General features: G+C 44.8%; 1 protein-coding gene across 1 annotated transcript in view; it reads right to left on the reverse strand.

The window, feature by feature from the left end:
* Window positions 1-13247, reverse strand: part of LOC113405257 (myeloperoxidase-like) — a gene marked incomplete at both ends in the record, with an annotated part of 23334 nt that overhangs the window by 4478 nt on the left and 5609 nt on the right. Inside the window, 4 exons of the mRNA XM_026646283.1 lie at window positions 5-128; window positions 4484-4644; window positions 10138-10453; window positions 12827-13030. Coding sequence (XP_026502068.1) covers window positions 5-128; window positions 4484-4644; window positions 10138-10453; window positions 12827-13030 — 805 coding nt within the window. The remainder of the gene's footprint in view (window positions 1-4; window positions 129-4483; window positions 4645-10137; window positions 10454-12826; window positions 13031-13247) is intronic.

The raw sequence follows: 13247 nt of genomic DNA on the forward strand, positions 1-13247 counted from the left end.
CGAAAAGCCAAGGAGAATACATTTGCCACGGTGGGATCCACAGACTCATCATAGCCCACGTAACATGGTATTTCCTTCTCAGTCTCATCTCCAAGCAGAAGTGGCAAGTAGTCTCTGTATGTTACTACCTGGAAGGGAATACAGACTGAGTTAGAAGCTCATATACGCTCTTTCTAAAGGAAAAAACGATCACTTTCTAACATTATCAATAGGATTGGTCAAAAATTCTGCGTCAAAATGCAAGACATCAATGAAACAGCCAGGAAAGTTAAAGACAACAAGAAGGAAATTTTAAATATATGAGCCACAAAAACAATGCTAGCAAATGGCTTTGTTCTGTTACTAGGTGTGGATGGCAAAATTGTCCGTAATGATGCAGAAGAGGCAGAAGTCTTCAATAAATATTTCTGTTCTGTGTTTTGAAAGGAGCAGGAGGATGTATTCATAGCTTACAGTGATAATTAAATGTGGCGACGACACAGGAAAGGAAATAGAACACCAGGTTTGTGGTAGCTAGAGAGCTTCACAAGCTTCAAGCAAAAAGCCTCTCAGGAAAAAACCTTTCCTGGGGTTTTTATTATATTACTTGCTTTGTTTACAACACTTCTCATTGGTACAAATCTTGCGCATGAAGAAGACATGCAGTAGTCAATTACATAAAATAACAGCCCCATATCTTGTGCACGTGAAAGCCAGCTGCAAGGGAGAAAAACAGGCAAGCCAAAAAGTTTTCCCAAACACAGACGCTGGGACAAGGTCACTCCTGCCTCGTTGCTAAGGGAACAGTTTGCCGTTCTCGTGGGCAGACGGTTCGGGAGCAACACATTCCTACAATTAAATACTTTCTATTCCACTAGTAAGTAGGGAGTACGCTAAACAGCAACTGCTGAAGTTAAACATTTTAAATCTGCAGGACTGGAAAACTTTCCCCCAAGAGAATTAAAAGAATTGGCCGTGGAGCTCTCTGAGCCACTGAGTTTGATGCTCCAGAGGACCAGAGCAAAGCCAACGTGCTGATATTCAAAAGGGTGACTAGGAAGGCCCAGCTATCGGAGGGGCTTGGATAGTGCCTGTACCTTGTGTTGGCCTCTGCACAGGGCTGAACTTCACTCACAGACAGCATGGCTGAGATATGAACTTTCTTCCCCAGCTGGAGCAACTTAGCCTGTAACGCTCCCCAAGAGGATGCCTCGGTCAGAGATTAAAGTCCAGGACCTCCATGGTAGCATTCTCTGAAATGCTTCCAGCTCCATGATTGGGCCAGTTAGACAGGCAGAACTGCAGGCTCTCAGTGTGTGGCTGAGACAATGGTATAGGGAGGAGGGATTTAGGGTTTATTAGGAACTGGGAAAACTTTGGAGAATGGAGGAGCCTCTACAGGAAGGATGGACTCCACCCAAACCAAATCAGAACAGGATTACTGGCACGTAACATTAAAAAGTTCCTAGAGGAGTTTTTAAACTGAGAGCTGGGGGAAAGCCGAGGAGCACACAGTTCAGAGAGAGCCATCCCTTAGGGAGGATCTAGTAACAGGGATTCTCTAGGTCCTAGTAAAGAGGAGAGGATAGAAATTGATAAAGTACAGGCAGGAGCTGAAGAGAAACAGTTAAATGAAAAAGAGTCTCTTCAATAATTCATCCAAAATAATTAGAAATTTTAAAAGGGTTGGTTTTCAAATGCTAGAAGTCTAAATACTAAGATGGGTGAACTTGAGTGCCTGGTGTTAAATGACAACAGAGTCCTGTGGCACCTTTAAGAGTAACAGATATATTGGAGCATAAGCTTTTGTGGGTGAATACCCACTTCGTCAGACGCATGTTAAATGAGGATATTGATATAACAGGCATCACAGGAACATGTGGAACGATGATAATCAACGGGATAAGGTAATAACGGGATAAAATACATAGGAATGACAGAGTAGGTCATGCTGGTGGGGGAGTGGCAATTTATATGAAAGAAAGCATAGAGTCAAATATAGTAAAAACCTTAAATGAATCAAACTGCACTATAGAGTCTCTATGGACAGAAATTCCAAGCTTGAATAATAAGAGTAGAAATCTATTACTGACTACCTGACCAGAATGATGATGGTGACTGTGAAATGCTCAGGGAGATTAGAGAGGCTATAAAAATAGAAAACACCATAATAATGGGACATTTCAACTATCCCCATATTGACTGGGTACATGTCACGCAGGACAGGATGTAGGAATAAAGTTTTTTGATACCATCAATGACTGCTTCTTGGAGCAGCTACTCCTGGAACACACGAGGGGAGGGGCAATTCTTGATTTAGTCCTAAGTGCAGCACAGGATCTGGTTCAAGAGGTGAATATAGCTGAATCGCTCGGTAACAGTGACTATAATGAAATTAATTTTAATATCCTTGCGGGGGAGAAAATACAAAAGAAGCCCACCACAGCAGCATTTAATTCAGACCGGAGAACAACACAAAAACAAGAAAGCTAGTTAAACAGAAGTTAAAAGGAACAATCACAAGAGTGAAATGCCTGGAAGCGTCATGGAAACTTTTAAAAAACATCATAATAGAGGCTCAAATTAAATGTATATCCCACATTAAAAATAATAATAATAATAATAATAATAATAATTAATAAGAGGACCAAAAAGGATAGCTCAGTGATTTGAGCATTGAACTGCTAAACCCAGGGTTGTGAGTTCAATCCTTGAGGGGGCCATTTAGGGAACTGGGGTAAAAATCTGTCTGGGAATTGGTCCTGCTTTGAGCAGGGGTTTGGACTAGATGACCTCCTGAGGTCCCTTCCAACCTTGATATTCTATGACAAAAAATGCTACCATAGCTAAACAACACAGTAAAAGAGGCAGTTAGAGACCCAAAAAAGCATCCTTTACAAATTGGAAGTCAAATTCTACTGAGGAAAATAATGTAAAAAGGAGCATAAATTTTGGCAGATCAAGTGTAAAAGTATAATCAGACAGGCCAAAAGAGAATTTGCAGAGCAACTAGAAAAAGATTCAAAAACTAACAGAATTTTTTTTTAAGTATGTCAGAAGCAGGAAGCCTGCCAAACAATCAGTGGGGCCACTGAATGATCAAGGTGCTAAAGGAGCACTCAAGGAAGACTAGACCATTGTGTAAATGAATTTTTGCATCAGTCTTCACTGCAGAGGATGTGAGAGAGATTCCCACACCTGAGCCATTCTTTTTAGGTGACAAATCTAAGGAATTGTCCCTGTTTGAGGTGTTAATAGAGGAAGTTTTGGAACAAATTGATAAATTAAATAGTAATAAGTCACTAGGACCAAATGGTATTCACCCAAAAGTTCTGAAGGAACTCAAATTTGACATTGCAGAACTACTAAATGTGGCATGTAAACTATCAGTTAAATCAGCTTCTATACCAGATGACTGGGAGGAGAGCTAATGTGATGCCAATTTTTTTTAAAGGCTCCAGAGGTGATCCTGCCAATTACAGGCCAATAAGCCTCACTTCAGCACTAGCCAAACTGGTTGAACTATAGTAAGGAGCAGAATGATCAGATACAGAGATGAATATGATTTGTTGGGGAAAAGTCAACACTGCTTTTGTAAAGGGTAATCATGCCTCACCAATTTATTAGAATACTTTGAGGGGGTCAACAAACATGTGGAGAAGGGTGTTTCAATGGATATAGTGTACTTGGACTTTCAGAAAACCTTTGACAAGGTCCCTCACCAAAGGCTTTTAGGCAAAGTAAGCTGTCATAAGAGGGAAGGTCCTCTCATGGATCAATAATTGGTTAAAAGATAGGAAACAAAGCTTAAGAATAAATAGTCAGTTTTCAGAATGGAGAGCGGTAAATAGTGGTGTTGCCCAGAGGTCTGGGACCATGGTGAGCAACATATTCATAAATGATCTGGAAAAAGGGGTAAACGGGTGGCAAAGTTTGTAGGCAATACAAAATTACTCAAGATAGTTAAGTCCAAAGCAGAATGTGAAGAGTTACAAAGGGATCTCACAAAATTGGGTGACTGGGCAAATGTCTCTGGAAAACCCAGTTTGAACCAAGAAATGCAAACTACCTCAAGGGGTTGTCTTAGCAACTCACGTTAATCATCCCTCACTGTTTTTAATTCCTGGAGGCGCTGTGGTAACCACCCCCATGGAGTAGAACACAATCACACTGAAACTGTTCATGGATTGATCGCGTTGGTCCCCAAAGATACCGCATGCGGGTGCAATATCTGACACAGTAATTATTTCCATTTGTACAACACTAAGCCACTAAAACTGAGCTGTGACTGATAAGGCAGAGGGCCCCTGCAGCACAGAGGGTGCCTAACACATTTAGATCTGCAGGCTGCTGCACGCATAGCCCCAGTGGCTACAGGGCTGAGCAAGCTTGGTGTGTAGGAACCTGCACAGGCAATTCTGGAGGGGAAAATCATGTCTAAATCTGAGCAAGAAAGGTTTAATCAACAAGTGAATGGCAGCAAAAACGATATTGCAGCTAATACCTGGGTCATGGCACCTATGATTTTTCGGGCCTCCTGGTAGAGTTTCTCTCCATCCCAGTGTGGATTTAATTTTTTCAACTCGGTAGCCAAGCGATTGTGCTCCCGCACAAAGAGTGTGTGTAGAGCTGTAAGTCCCAGATTTTCAGTTACTCGTGCATCACCTAAAATATAAAAACACAGTATAATTGTATATTTTATTCAGCTGAGGAACTGTTTTTAATTTGCCATATTAGACTCCTGCATTGTAAGGTGAGCTGCTAGCAGTTCGCTGTAGGCACAACTGGTGGTGCTGTCTACAGTTAAGGTTGCCCAACATTTCCATGGTCATACCCTGTTTTCAGTGCCTTATAATTTTGCCAAACTTTAACCATTCAGGCTGAATTCCCCATGCCAGGTGTCTTCCCCTGGCTGATTGTTTTCCTGAAATTTTCAGCAAAATCAGTTTAGCTGTTTCTGAGAATGGGGCTACGGAATTAAAGTTATTTTGATCATGTTAAAATGTTCTTACAACTGTTTTGTTGAGGATCTCTAGCACCTCCATGCTGTGGAGCAGGGACTGGAAATTTGGTAGCGGGCTGGCCCTAGTGTAAGGGATGTAATTTTGCCATCCCCATAAAAACCACACAAATTTGGCCAAGCTACAAACCTCTGAAAAATCTCAGTTTGCGCATTCTCAGAGGAGATTTGTTAGGGGCAGGCAGAAAAAAATCTTCAAGGATTGTGTCTGCACTGAGCATGGTCCATCCCTTCACATGGTGAATGAACTGCACATGCACATTCCCACAGAGCAACTTCGCATGCTCCTGCCCAGGGCAGCTGGTGCCAAGCAGGATTTTTCCTGCAATTAATTCTCTTGGCTGCTGTGGGGCTGTGCATCAGAACTGGGAGCAGAGAGACTGTTTCTCTTGTACTCTTAATACCACCCCACTAGCACCTTGAACGCATGGAGGGGGAGGCGCAATATCACTCTAATGCAAAGGTGGAAGAGTGGCGGGAGGGGGCAGGGGTATGCAGGGGACAGGAATGGGAGCTGGAGGTGGGAATAGAAGCAGAGTGGGAGAGGGACAGGAGTTGGGAGGTGAGGGAATAGGAGCAGAGGGGGGTAGGGGCCGAAGGGTCTATAATCACTAGATCACACTGCCCTCCAGAACCTGGAATTGAACCCAGGATTCCTGCATCTCAACCCTCCTCTGCTGTCAGCAAACAGCTATGAATTCTATTAGCAAAATGTCTGACTCTTCCCCTGTAATGGCTGGTCCCCATAAAGGATACCAATCTACTAGTGCTACCAGTTACTCAGTTATCTCAAATGGTAGAGATCTTTGTTGTGGATCACAATATTGAGATCCTGTATATGTCCCATGGGGGGTGGGATCAAGATGATTCCACTTGGTGGACTTTCTATTTTTTTTTTTTTTACTTTGCTCTTTTGAAAAACAAAACAAAAAACACCATGCAACCTTAATTCAGCCCTTCTCCCCCACCCCCATTGTGTGTGTGTGTGCACATTATAATACAGTTTGTAATTACATGTTCTCATATAATTCCTGCAGTCCCCTTTCTCATTCAGAGCAGGGTATTGACAACGCTCAAGGAATGGGTCACAGTTGCGTAATGAAGAAATCTATTGTCTGTAGGACCCCTGCCTCCTTTGTTACAGAAGTTAGAAGGTATGTAGTGTATGAGGCAGAGGGTTTTAGAAAGGTAAAGGATGATCTTATGGTTAAAGCAGTTAAATGCTAGCTGAGAGAATTGGATTTCATTCCTGTCTCTGCCAGAGTTCCCGTGTGATTCTGGGCAAGTCACACCCAGCTTTTCAGAGATAGTCATCGATCGAAGACAAACTCTAATATAGAATCCCCCCATGTTGGATGTAACACTGTTTGAGCTAGGACATTGTCATCTACAATATTTAGAAATTCAGAGGATGTTTCAATACCGAGAGACCATTCATAGAGAGATCATTGCTGCTCAAAGGTTCAGAGCTATGAACAGAGGCAGCCAAATACAGGATTTCCAAGGGAAGAGCTGCGGACTCAGTGATTGGAAGTATGCGGTAGTGGGGCTAGGTGAGAGGTGCGTTTGGTCAATCTGCTGTTTGATTGATGGGTTGTTCACTGTTACAGCTGTGCTGCGGGTGACCTATGTGCACCGCTCAGTTACCAAGTTGCAGGCAGGAGACAAGTAGCAGAGTCAGGGTCAAGCTGGCTTAGGATACCAGGGTCAGGCCCCAGCTACAGACAGGAGACAAGTAGTGGAGTCAGAGACGAATCGAGGTCAGACGCTGGAGTCTGGGGTTCACAGCAAAGCAAGGTTTGGCACAGAAGCAAGCAGGCAGTCTGCAGGAGTTTTGCCTGGGAGTTCACTTAGGGGGAGCTCCCACAGAGTTTTTGCCTTTCAGGCTTCTGTGAGCGGTAATTACAACTTCTGAAGAGGCTCTTAGAAAGAAGACAATATGGATAGTGAGTGATCAGCTGTTGTGATATGCACAGGATGTGCCATGTTTGTCTTTCTCCCAGAGGATAGAAGTGACTTCATCTGTACGAAGTGCGAGCTGGTCTCCATATCAGAAGAGAAGGTTAAAGGACTAGAGACCCAAGTATTAACCTGCGTTGCATCAGAGAAAATGAAGACTTTCTGGATAGAAGTCAGCGTTTGGTACTGCAGGCACAGCATGCAGAAAATCAGAAAGGACAGTGCAGAATGGGGAAGAAAATTGGCAGCATGTGACCTCTGGAAGAAGAAAGAGAGAACCCATGTACCTCCAATGCAGATAGAAATAAGAAACCATTTTCAGGCTCTCTGCACAGGTACTATGGAAGACTACTGGTTTGGAAGAGTCACCTGAGGGAAGGGATCAGAAGGAGACCCCATCGACCAGGAAGCATGGGATGCACTGTCCTAGGGATGGGGGTTCCACGACAACCACTCCCAAGAGGAGGAGACGGGTGGTGGTGGTCGAGGACTCCCTCCTAAGGGGAACGGAGTCATCCATATGCCCTCCAGACTGGGAAACTCGAGAAGCGTGCTGATTGCCTGGAGCTAGAATTCAGCATGTGATGGAGTGTCTGCCGAGACTGATCAAGCCCTTGGACCACTACCTCTTCCGACTTCTCCACGTGGGCACCAATGATACTGCCAAGAATGACCTTGAGCGGGTCACTGCAGACTATGTGACTCTGAGGAGAAGGATAAAAAAGAGTTTGAGGTGCAAGTTGTGTTCTCGTCCATCCTCCCTGTTGAAGGAAAAGGCCCAGATAGGGACCATTGAATTGTGGAGGTAAATGCATGGTTGCACAGGTGGTGTTGGAAAGCGGGCTTTGGATTCTTTAACCATGGGATATTGTTCCAGGAAGAAGGATTGCTAGGAAGAGATAGGATCCACCTAACAAAGAGAGGGAACCTAGTGAGGAGGGCTTTAAACTAGGTTTGCCAGGGGATGGAGACCTAAGCCCTGAGGTAAGTGGGATACCGGGAGGAAACACAAGGAGGAGGGTGCAACAAGGGAGGCCTCCTGATTCATACTGAGAAAGTAGGGCAATCGGCTAGTTATCTTAGGTGCCTATTTAATGCCAACAGATCCCGTCGCCGGGCGGGATCAAACTGGGGACCTCTGGAGCTTAGTACATGAGCCTCTACAGCATGAGCTAAAAGCCAACTGCCTGTTAGTTAAGGCTGTAGAGCAGACCCATTTTATCTCTCTCTCTAAGTGGTCTCGGTGCCACTAGATGGGACAGAACACCACACCCAGGAGGTGTGTGGGTTACATACTTCCCCTAGCTGAGGAAGCGCATCCCGAGCTTCAGAGTCTTCCCAGCTGAAATCCCGGATGAGCAGGGGGGGTTGGGGGTTCTGAGGGGGGCAGTCGGGGGCGGGAAGTAGGAGGGAGTGGATGGGGGCGGGGCTAGGGCAGGGCGGGAGCGGGGCTAGGGCAGGGGCGGGGCTAGGGTGGGGCTCCCTGGGTGCACACCCTAATGAAATGTGCTGCGCACGCCTATGATCTACAGTGCTCTAGTCTGCTGCACACGAACTGGCTGTGTGGGTCACAGAGTACAGTAACTCCTCACTTAACGGTGTAGTTCTGTTCCTGAAAAATGCGACTTTAAGTGAAACGATGTTAAGCGAATCCAATTTCCCCATAAGAATTAATGTAAATGGGGGGTTAGGTTCCAGGGCAGCTTCCCCTACTCTGCAAGCACCGGGGTGGGGGGCTCAACCCTCAGCCCGCCCACTCCATCCCTTCCCCCAAACCCCCACCCTTGACCTGCCTCTTCTCCCCCCCACCTCCTCCCCCTTTACTTCGCACGCTGCGTCCTGGCTCCTCCCCCTCCCTCCCCTCCCTTCTAAACGCCGCAAACCAGCTGATTGCCACGTTTGGGAGGCAGGGGAAGGAGGGGGAGCCTGCGCGCCGAGTCCTCGCTCCTCCCCCCTCCCTCCTGCCTCCAAAACGCTGCAAGCCAGCTGATTGCCGCAAGGCGGGGGGAGAAGGGGGAAGGCGCTGATCCGCCGGGTCTGCCAGCGGGCGGGAGGCGCTGTGGGGAGTGGGGTGCGTAGGGAGGTTGCCAGCTGTGGAGAAAGCAGGCAGCCAAACAACATAAAAGTGGAGCATTGCACAACTTTAAATGAGCATGTTCCCTGATTGATCAGCAACGTAACAACAAAACAACGTTAACTGGGACGACTTTAAGTGAGGAGTTACTGTCTTTAATGCAGGGCCCACACAGCTAGTTAGTGCACGGCACGCTACAGCACTGGAGATTTGCACCCCAGCTTACTGCGCACTAACTCTCTGTATAAACATGCCTTAGTATAGAAAGTCAGTGGTTTGCAAACTACAGAGGCATAAACAGATGCAGCAAACAGGAGATGACAGACAAAAAGGAACTGATCACCAAACTGAAAATTAGTGGTCGCTTAGGTACAAGCGATAAGGAGCGGATCACATGTGTAACGTATAACCAGAAGAAATGCCAAACCAGTAATATATATACTTGGTGCTTTAAAAACACCAATTTCAAAATCTGAAAATATTCATGAGCCAAATCAGCTGGGAGGAAGAATTGAAAGAGAAAAATGTGAACGTTTCTGCATATGCAGTCCACTGTTTTAGAGAAAAATGGCTTATTACTGCTTCCACGTACTGCAGTCACTCTTCCATGTCACTGGTACTGCTCTATGCTGAAGTACAAACCCTGCTATCGATGATGTGAGAGAAGGGGTGAGACAGTTGGTTGCACACGATAGAATTTGTTTTGTTTGTCTTTTATTTGAAAACAACAACAACAAAGCTTATTGGAAAACCAATTTTTTCATGGTAAATTCCTTCGGAAAAATGACCATTTGATATTTGTTGACCAAAAAATGGTGGATTTTCTGTGGGAAATTTCCTTTTGACTAGAATTTTTCATTTAGTTTTGTAATGACATTTTAAAATGAAAAAATGGTTTGGCTTAAAGTGTCATTTTGGTTTTTGGAAACCAAAACATTTCCGGTTCCATTTTCAGTTTTGTGATTTTCATGGTTCCCCCCATTTTTTCGTACACAATACGGTCACACAATAGTTTCTGATGTCTCATTATATTTGTCTCAGGCACTGCTAAGTTTCTCTGCCGCTCACTTCAGAAAACTAATTGTGCTCCAGGCACATGACTTACCTGCTTTAAAACAGGGGATATTCATGGTCTTGTTTGTGAATAAACAGAGGCTTTGGGTTTTGTTCTCAAAGGGCAGTAATCCCAACCCTGCATCAGTAAAGTTCTGGTTCAGCGCCATCAAACCCAGCTGGGTTGTCTGATTCCTAATACTCTTAGCTAGAGGTACTTCACTGCCGTACACCATGCTGGCATCCAAGAATGAGGTGATCGCATTGATCTGCTCTCGCATAAATGTTCTGGCATTGCACACTGGAGCTGTACGGACGAATGGCATACAAGTATTTGGGTCCTTAATTCGTGGATCATCAGGGGGAATCTGTAGAAAACAAAAGAGAATTTACTCCCAATTTAAAGTGTCGATGTGTTGATAAAGATTGAATTTTTTTAAAAGATATTCCCTAGTTCAAACGGAATTATTCTAGGGAAGCACTGTGGACTATGCTATATAGGAGGTCAGACCAGATGCTCAGAATACCCCCTGGCCTTAGAATCTATGAATCTAGGAATGTTCCAAACGCATTATCTATTCTTATTATGTATTAAAATAGCGACGGGAATTCACAGATTGGATCAGACCCAAGGTACATCTAGTCTAATGTCCTGTCTCTGACAGCGTTCAGTGGCAGATGATTCAGAGCAAGGTGCCATGAACCCTGCAGTAGGCAGTCATGAGATAATCTGCCCCCAAGAAGGTCTCATTCTAATCCCTAATAGTAAAGGATCTGGTTTAAAATGGTTTAAATAGGTTTAAAATCTGAAGTAGGATTTTTAGAACCCTGTCAAAAATTGTATTAGCATTAGCTATTCTAACTCTGGATGCTCTTGTTATGCGTATCCCTCTTTGTATCTTGCTACATTCGTCATCTAGTATCAGTGAGTTCCACAGTCTATTGATATATATAAGGCCCTTATATTTTTTCTCTCATATTCTCCATCCCATTCTTTATGCATTGTACCAGCATGTTGGCTTTTTTGACCACAGCTGCATATGGAGCAGAGATTTTCATTGAAATGGCCACTGTGATACCCAGGTTCTTTTCCTGATTTATAAAAATATTCCCTACACCCCCACCCTCAAACCACCCAATTAAACCAAACAAAAAGCCCAACTGTGCTAAAAGAACATGATTTCGATCACAAAGTCAAGCACTCAAAAGTTAGGAAATGACAAATGTTATGGCTGCTCTTAAGTCTGCCTTTTGTGTGTCCATTCTGTGCACTAAACCAATCCTCGAAAAAATAGTAAATAATCACATAATAAAAGACTGTAGCATGATCCAGATGTGCCAGGGGACAGAATAAAGGTTGATTGGACAACCTGAATTCTGGCATTTTTAAACTTTGGAATGCTTGACTTTGCAATCTAAATAGTGTTCCTTTAATGGAGTTTTTGTGCGTGTAATTCCCTGTCTTCTTTTGCTTGGGGAAAGTGCTGGGTGCAGCATCCCAGTCTGTCTCTCCCCACAATACCCTGTTACAGCTGATAGACATTCCCAGTACGGTGGCTACCATTTCTTTGGCAGCAGTGTGGGCCCAGCCTTAGAATGTGGTGTTCAGTTAGTTTTTCACCAGGCTACCAACATTTTCCTGCAGAATGAAAGTGACAGAAGGGAAATGGTCATTTTCTCAACTACTTATTGTATCTCAGCAAACCGTGAACAGAATTCCACAGGGCAATGAACAGGCACTTCTCTGGCTCCAGGGCTTTCTCTGTGCCAAATTTCAAAAACCAACTGCAAACAATGGAGCTAGTAGAGCTTCTCACAAAAGATTGCAAGAGTATTTTATGATGGAATTGTTATGGAGTGTACCAGCCCCATACTGGGGAACCAAGGGTTAAGGAGTAGCTCTGGGCCCAGAAGGCCCAGCCCAGCTGCGCCTGCAGGGCCTGCTCACCATGAAGGCCAAGCTCAAAAGGGAGCATCCCAGTTGTGTCAGGGTGGATAAAGCAAGGGAACAATCCTACATTGTTAGCTCCTACAGAGAGGCTACAGGAGCACCCACTACTTGGACCAGACCCATCTGCTGAGCCACTGGGGGCCCTGGGGAGCAGTGGGCTGCAATTGATGGAGAAGAGTCTTCGGATCAATGCCAGGGAGAATCGCCAATCAGTGAGTCCATAAGCAGACTCTGCTGTGACTTTGGAGGGGCAGAGGCTGGGGTAGGAAGTGACCCAGAGAGCAGGGTTGGGGGTGTCTGCCCCAGGCTGTGTATCTGACCTGGCAGTCACAGGGCCCCCGATGGAGCAGGGAGGGCCCGGGTTCCCCTACCACACACCCCGCAGACTCTCACCATTGGCTTGTCATGACTGCAGACTGCAGACACCAATCCCCATGAACAAGAATCCCCAACCTAAATATAGAGGTTACTACCATAGGTATTGGAACTAGGGGTGCTGCCGCATGAACTGACTCGAAGTGGATTCCATTATATACAGGGTTTACAGTTTGGTTCAATGGCTTTCAGCACCCCCACTATAAAAAATGTTCCAGCCCCCCTGGTTACTACCAGCTCCCCCTGTAATATACAGTGTCCTAGGTGCTTTAGGCTCTTTGAAGAATTCACAACTTTGATCTTTCTATTTTTTCAACATAAAGTTTTTCTGGGTCTAACCTTATACACTATTCTCAGTCTTAGAGCCCAGGGACTGCTCCTGCAAGGTGGAAAAGACTCAGGGTTGTAGTTGTACCTGAATTGGGAAGCAAGGTGGCTCAAAGGTGCAACTGGTCTCGCAATGAACTTCTTTATTGTTGATTTTTGTAGTAGTGAAAGGGGCTAAGTCCAAATCGTGGTCAACCCACTGACCCCACTGCATGAAGATGAGAGAGCGCTCCTGGTCTTGGGTGACATTCTCATTGGCTGTGTGAATTATTTCATTTGACACTTTTCGAACCTGCACAGAATCAGAACAAAAACATTTATGATTGAGACACAGTGAATGTGTTTAGCTCCATAAGGGAAGTGCTGTAACTTTAGGGTAGCCTGCTACAGACCTCAGGAAAGTATCAGACACAACACTTTATATGCTGAAAGTCAATTTCTGAACATCAGTGATGAAGTTCAATGAACTGCCAATGATGCAGCCTTCATCGCCCACTTGACTCTTTAAA

The sequence above is a fragment of the Terrapene carolina genome, unplaced genomic scaffold (assembly GCF_002925995.2).
Source record: "Terrapene carolina triunguis isolate 2854851 unplaced genomic scaffold, T_m_triunguis-2.0 Scaffold34775, whole genome shotgun sequence".
NCBI lineage: Eukaryota > Metazoa > Chordata > Testudines > Emydidae > Terrapene > Terrapene triunguis.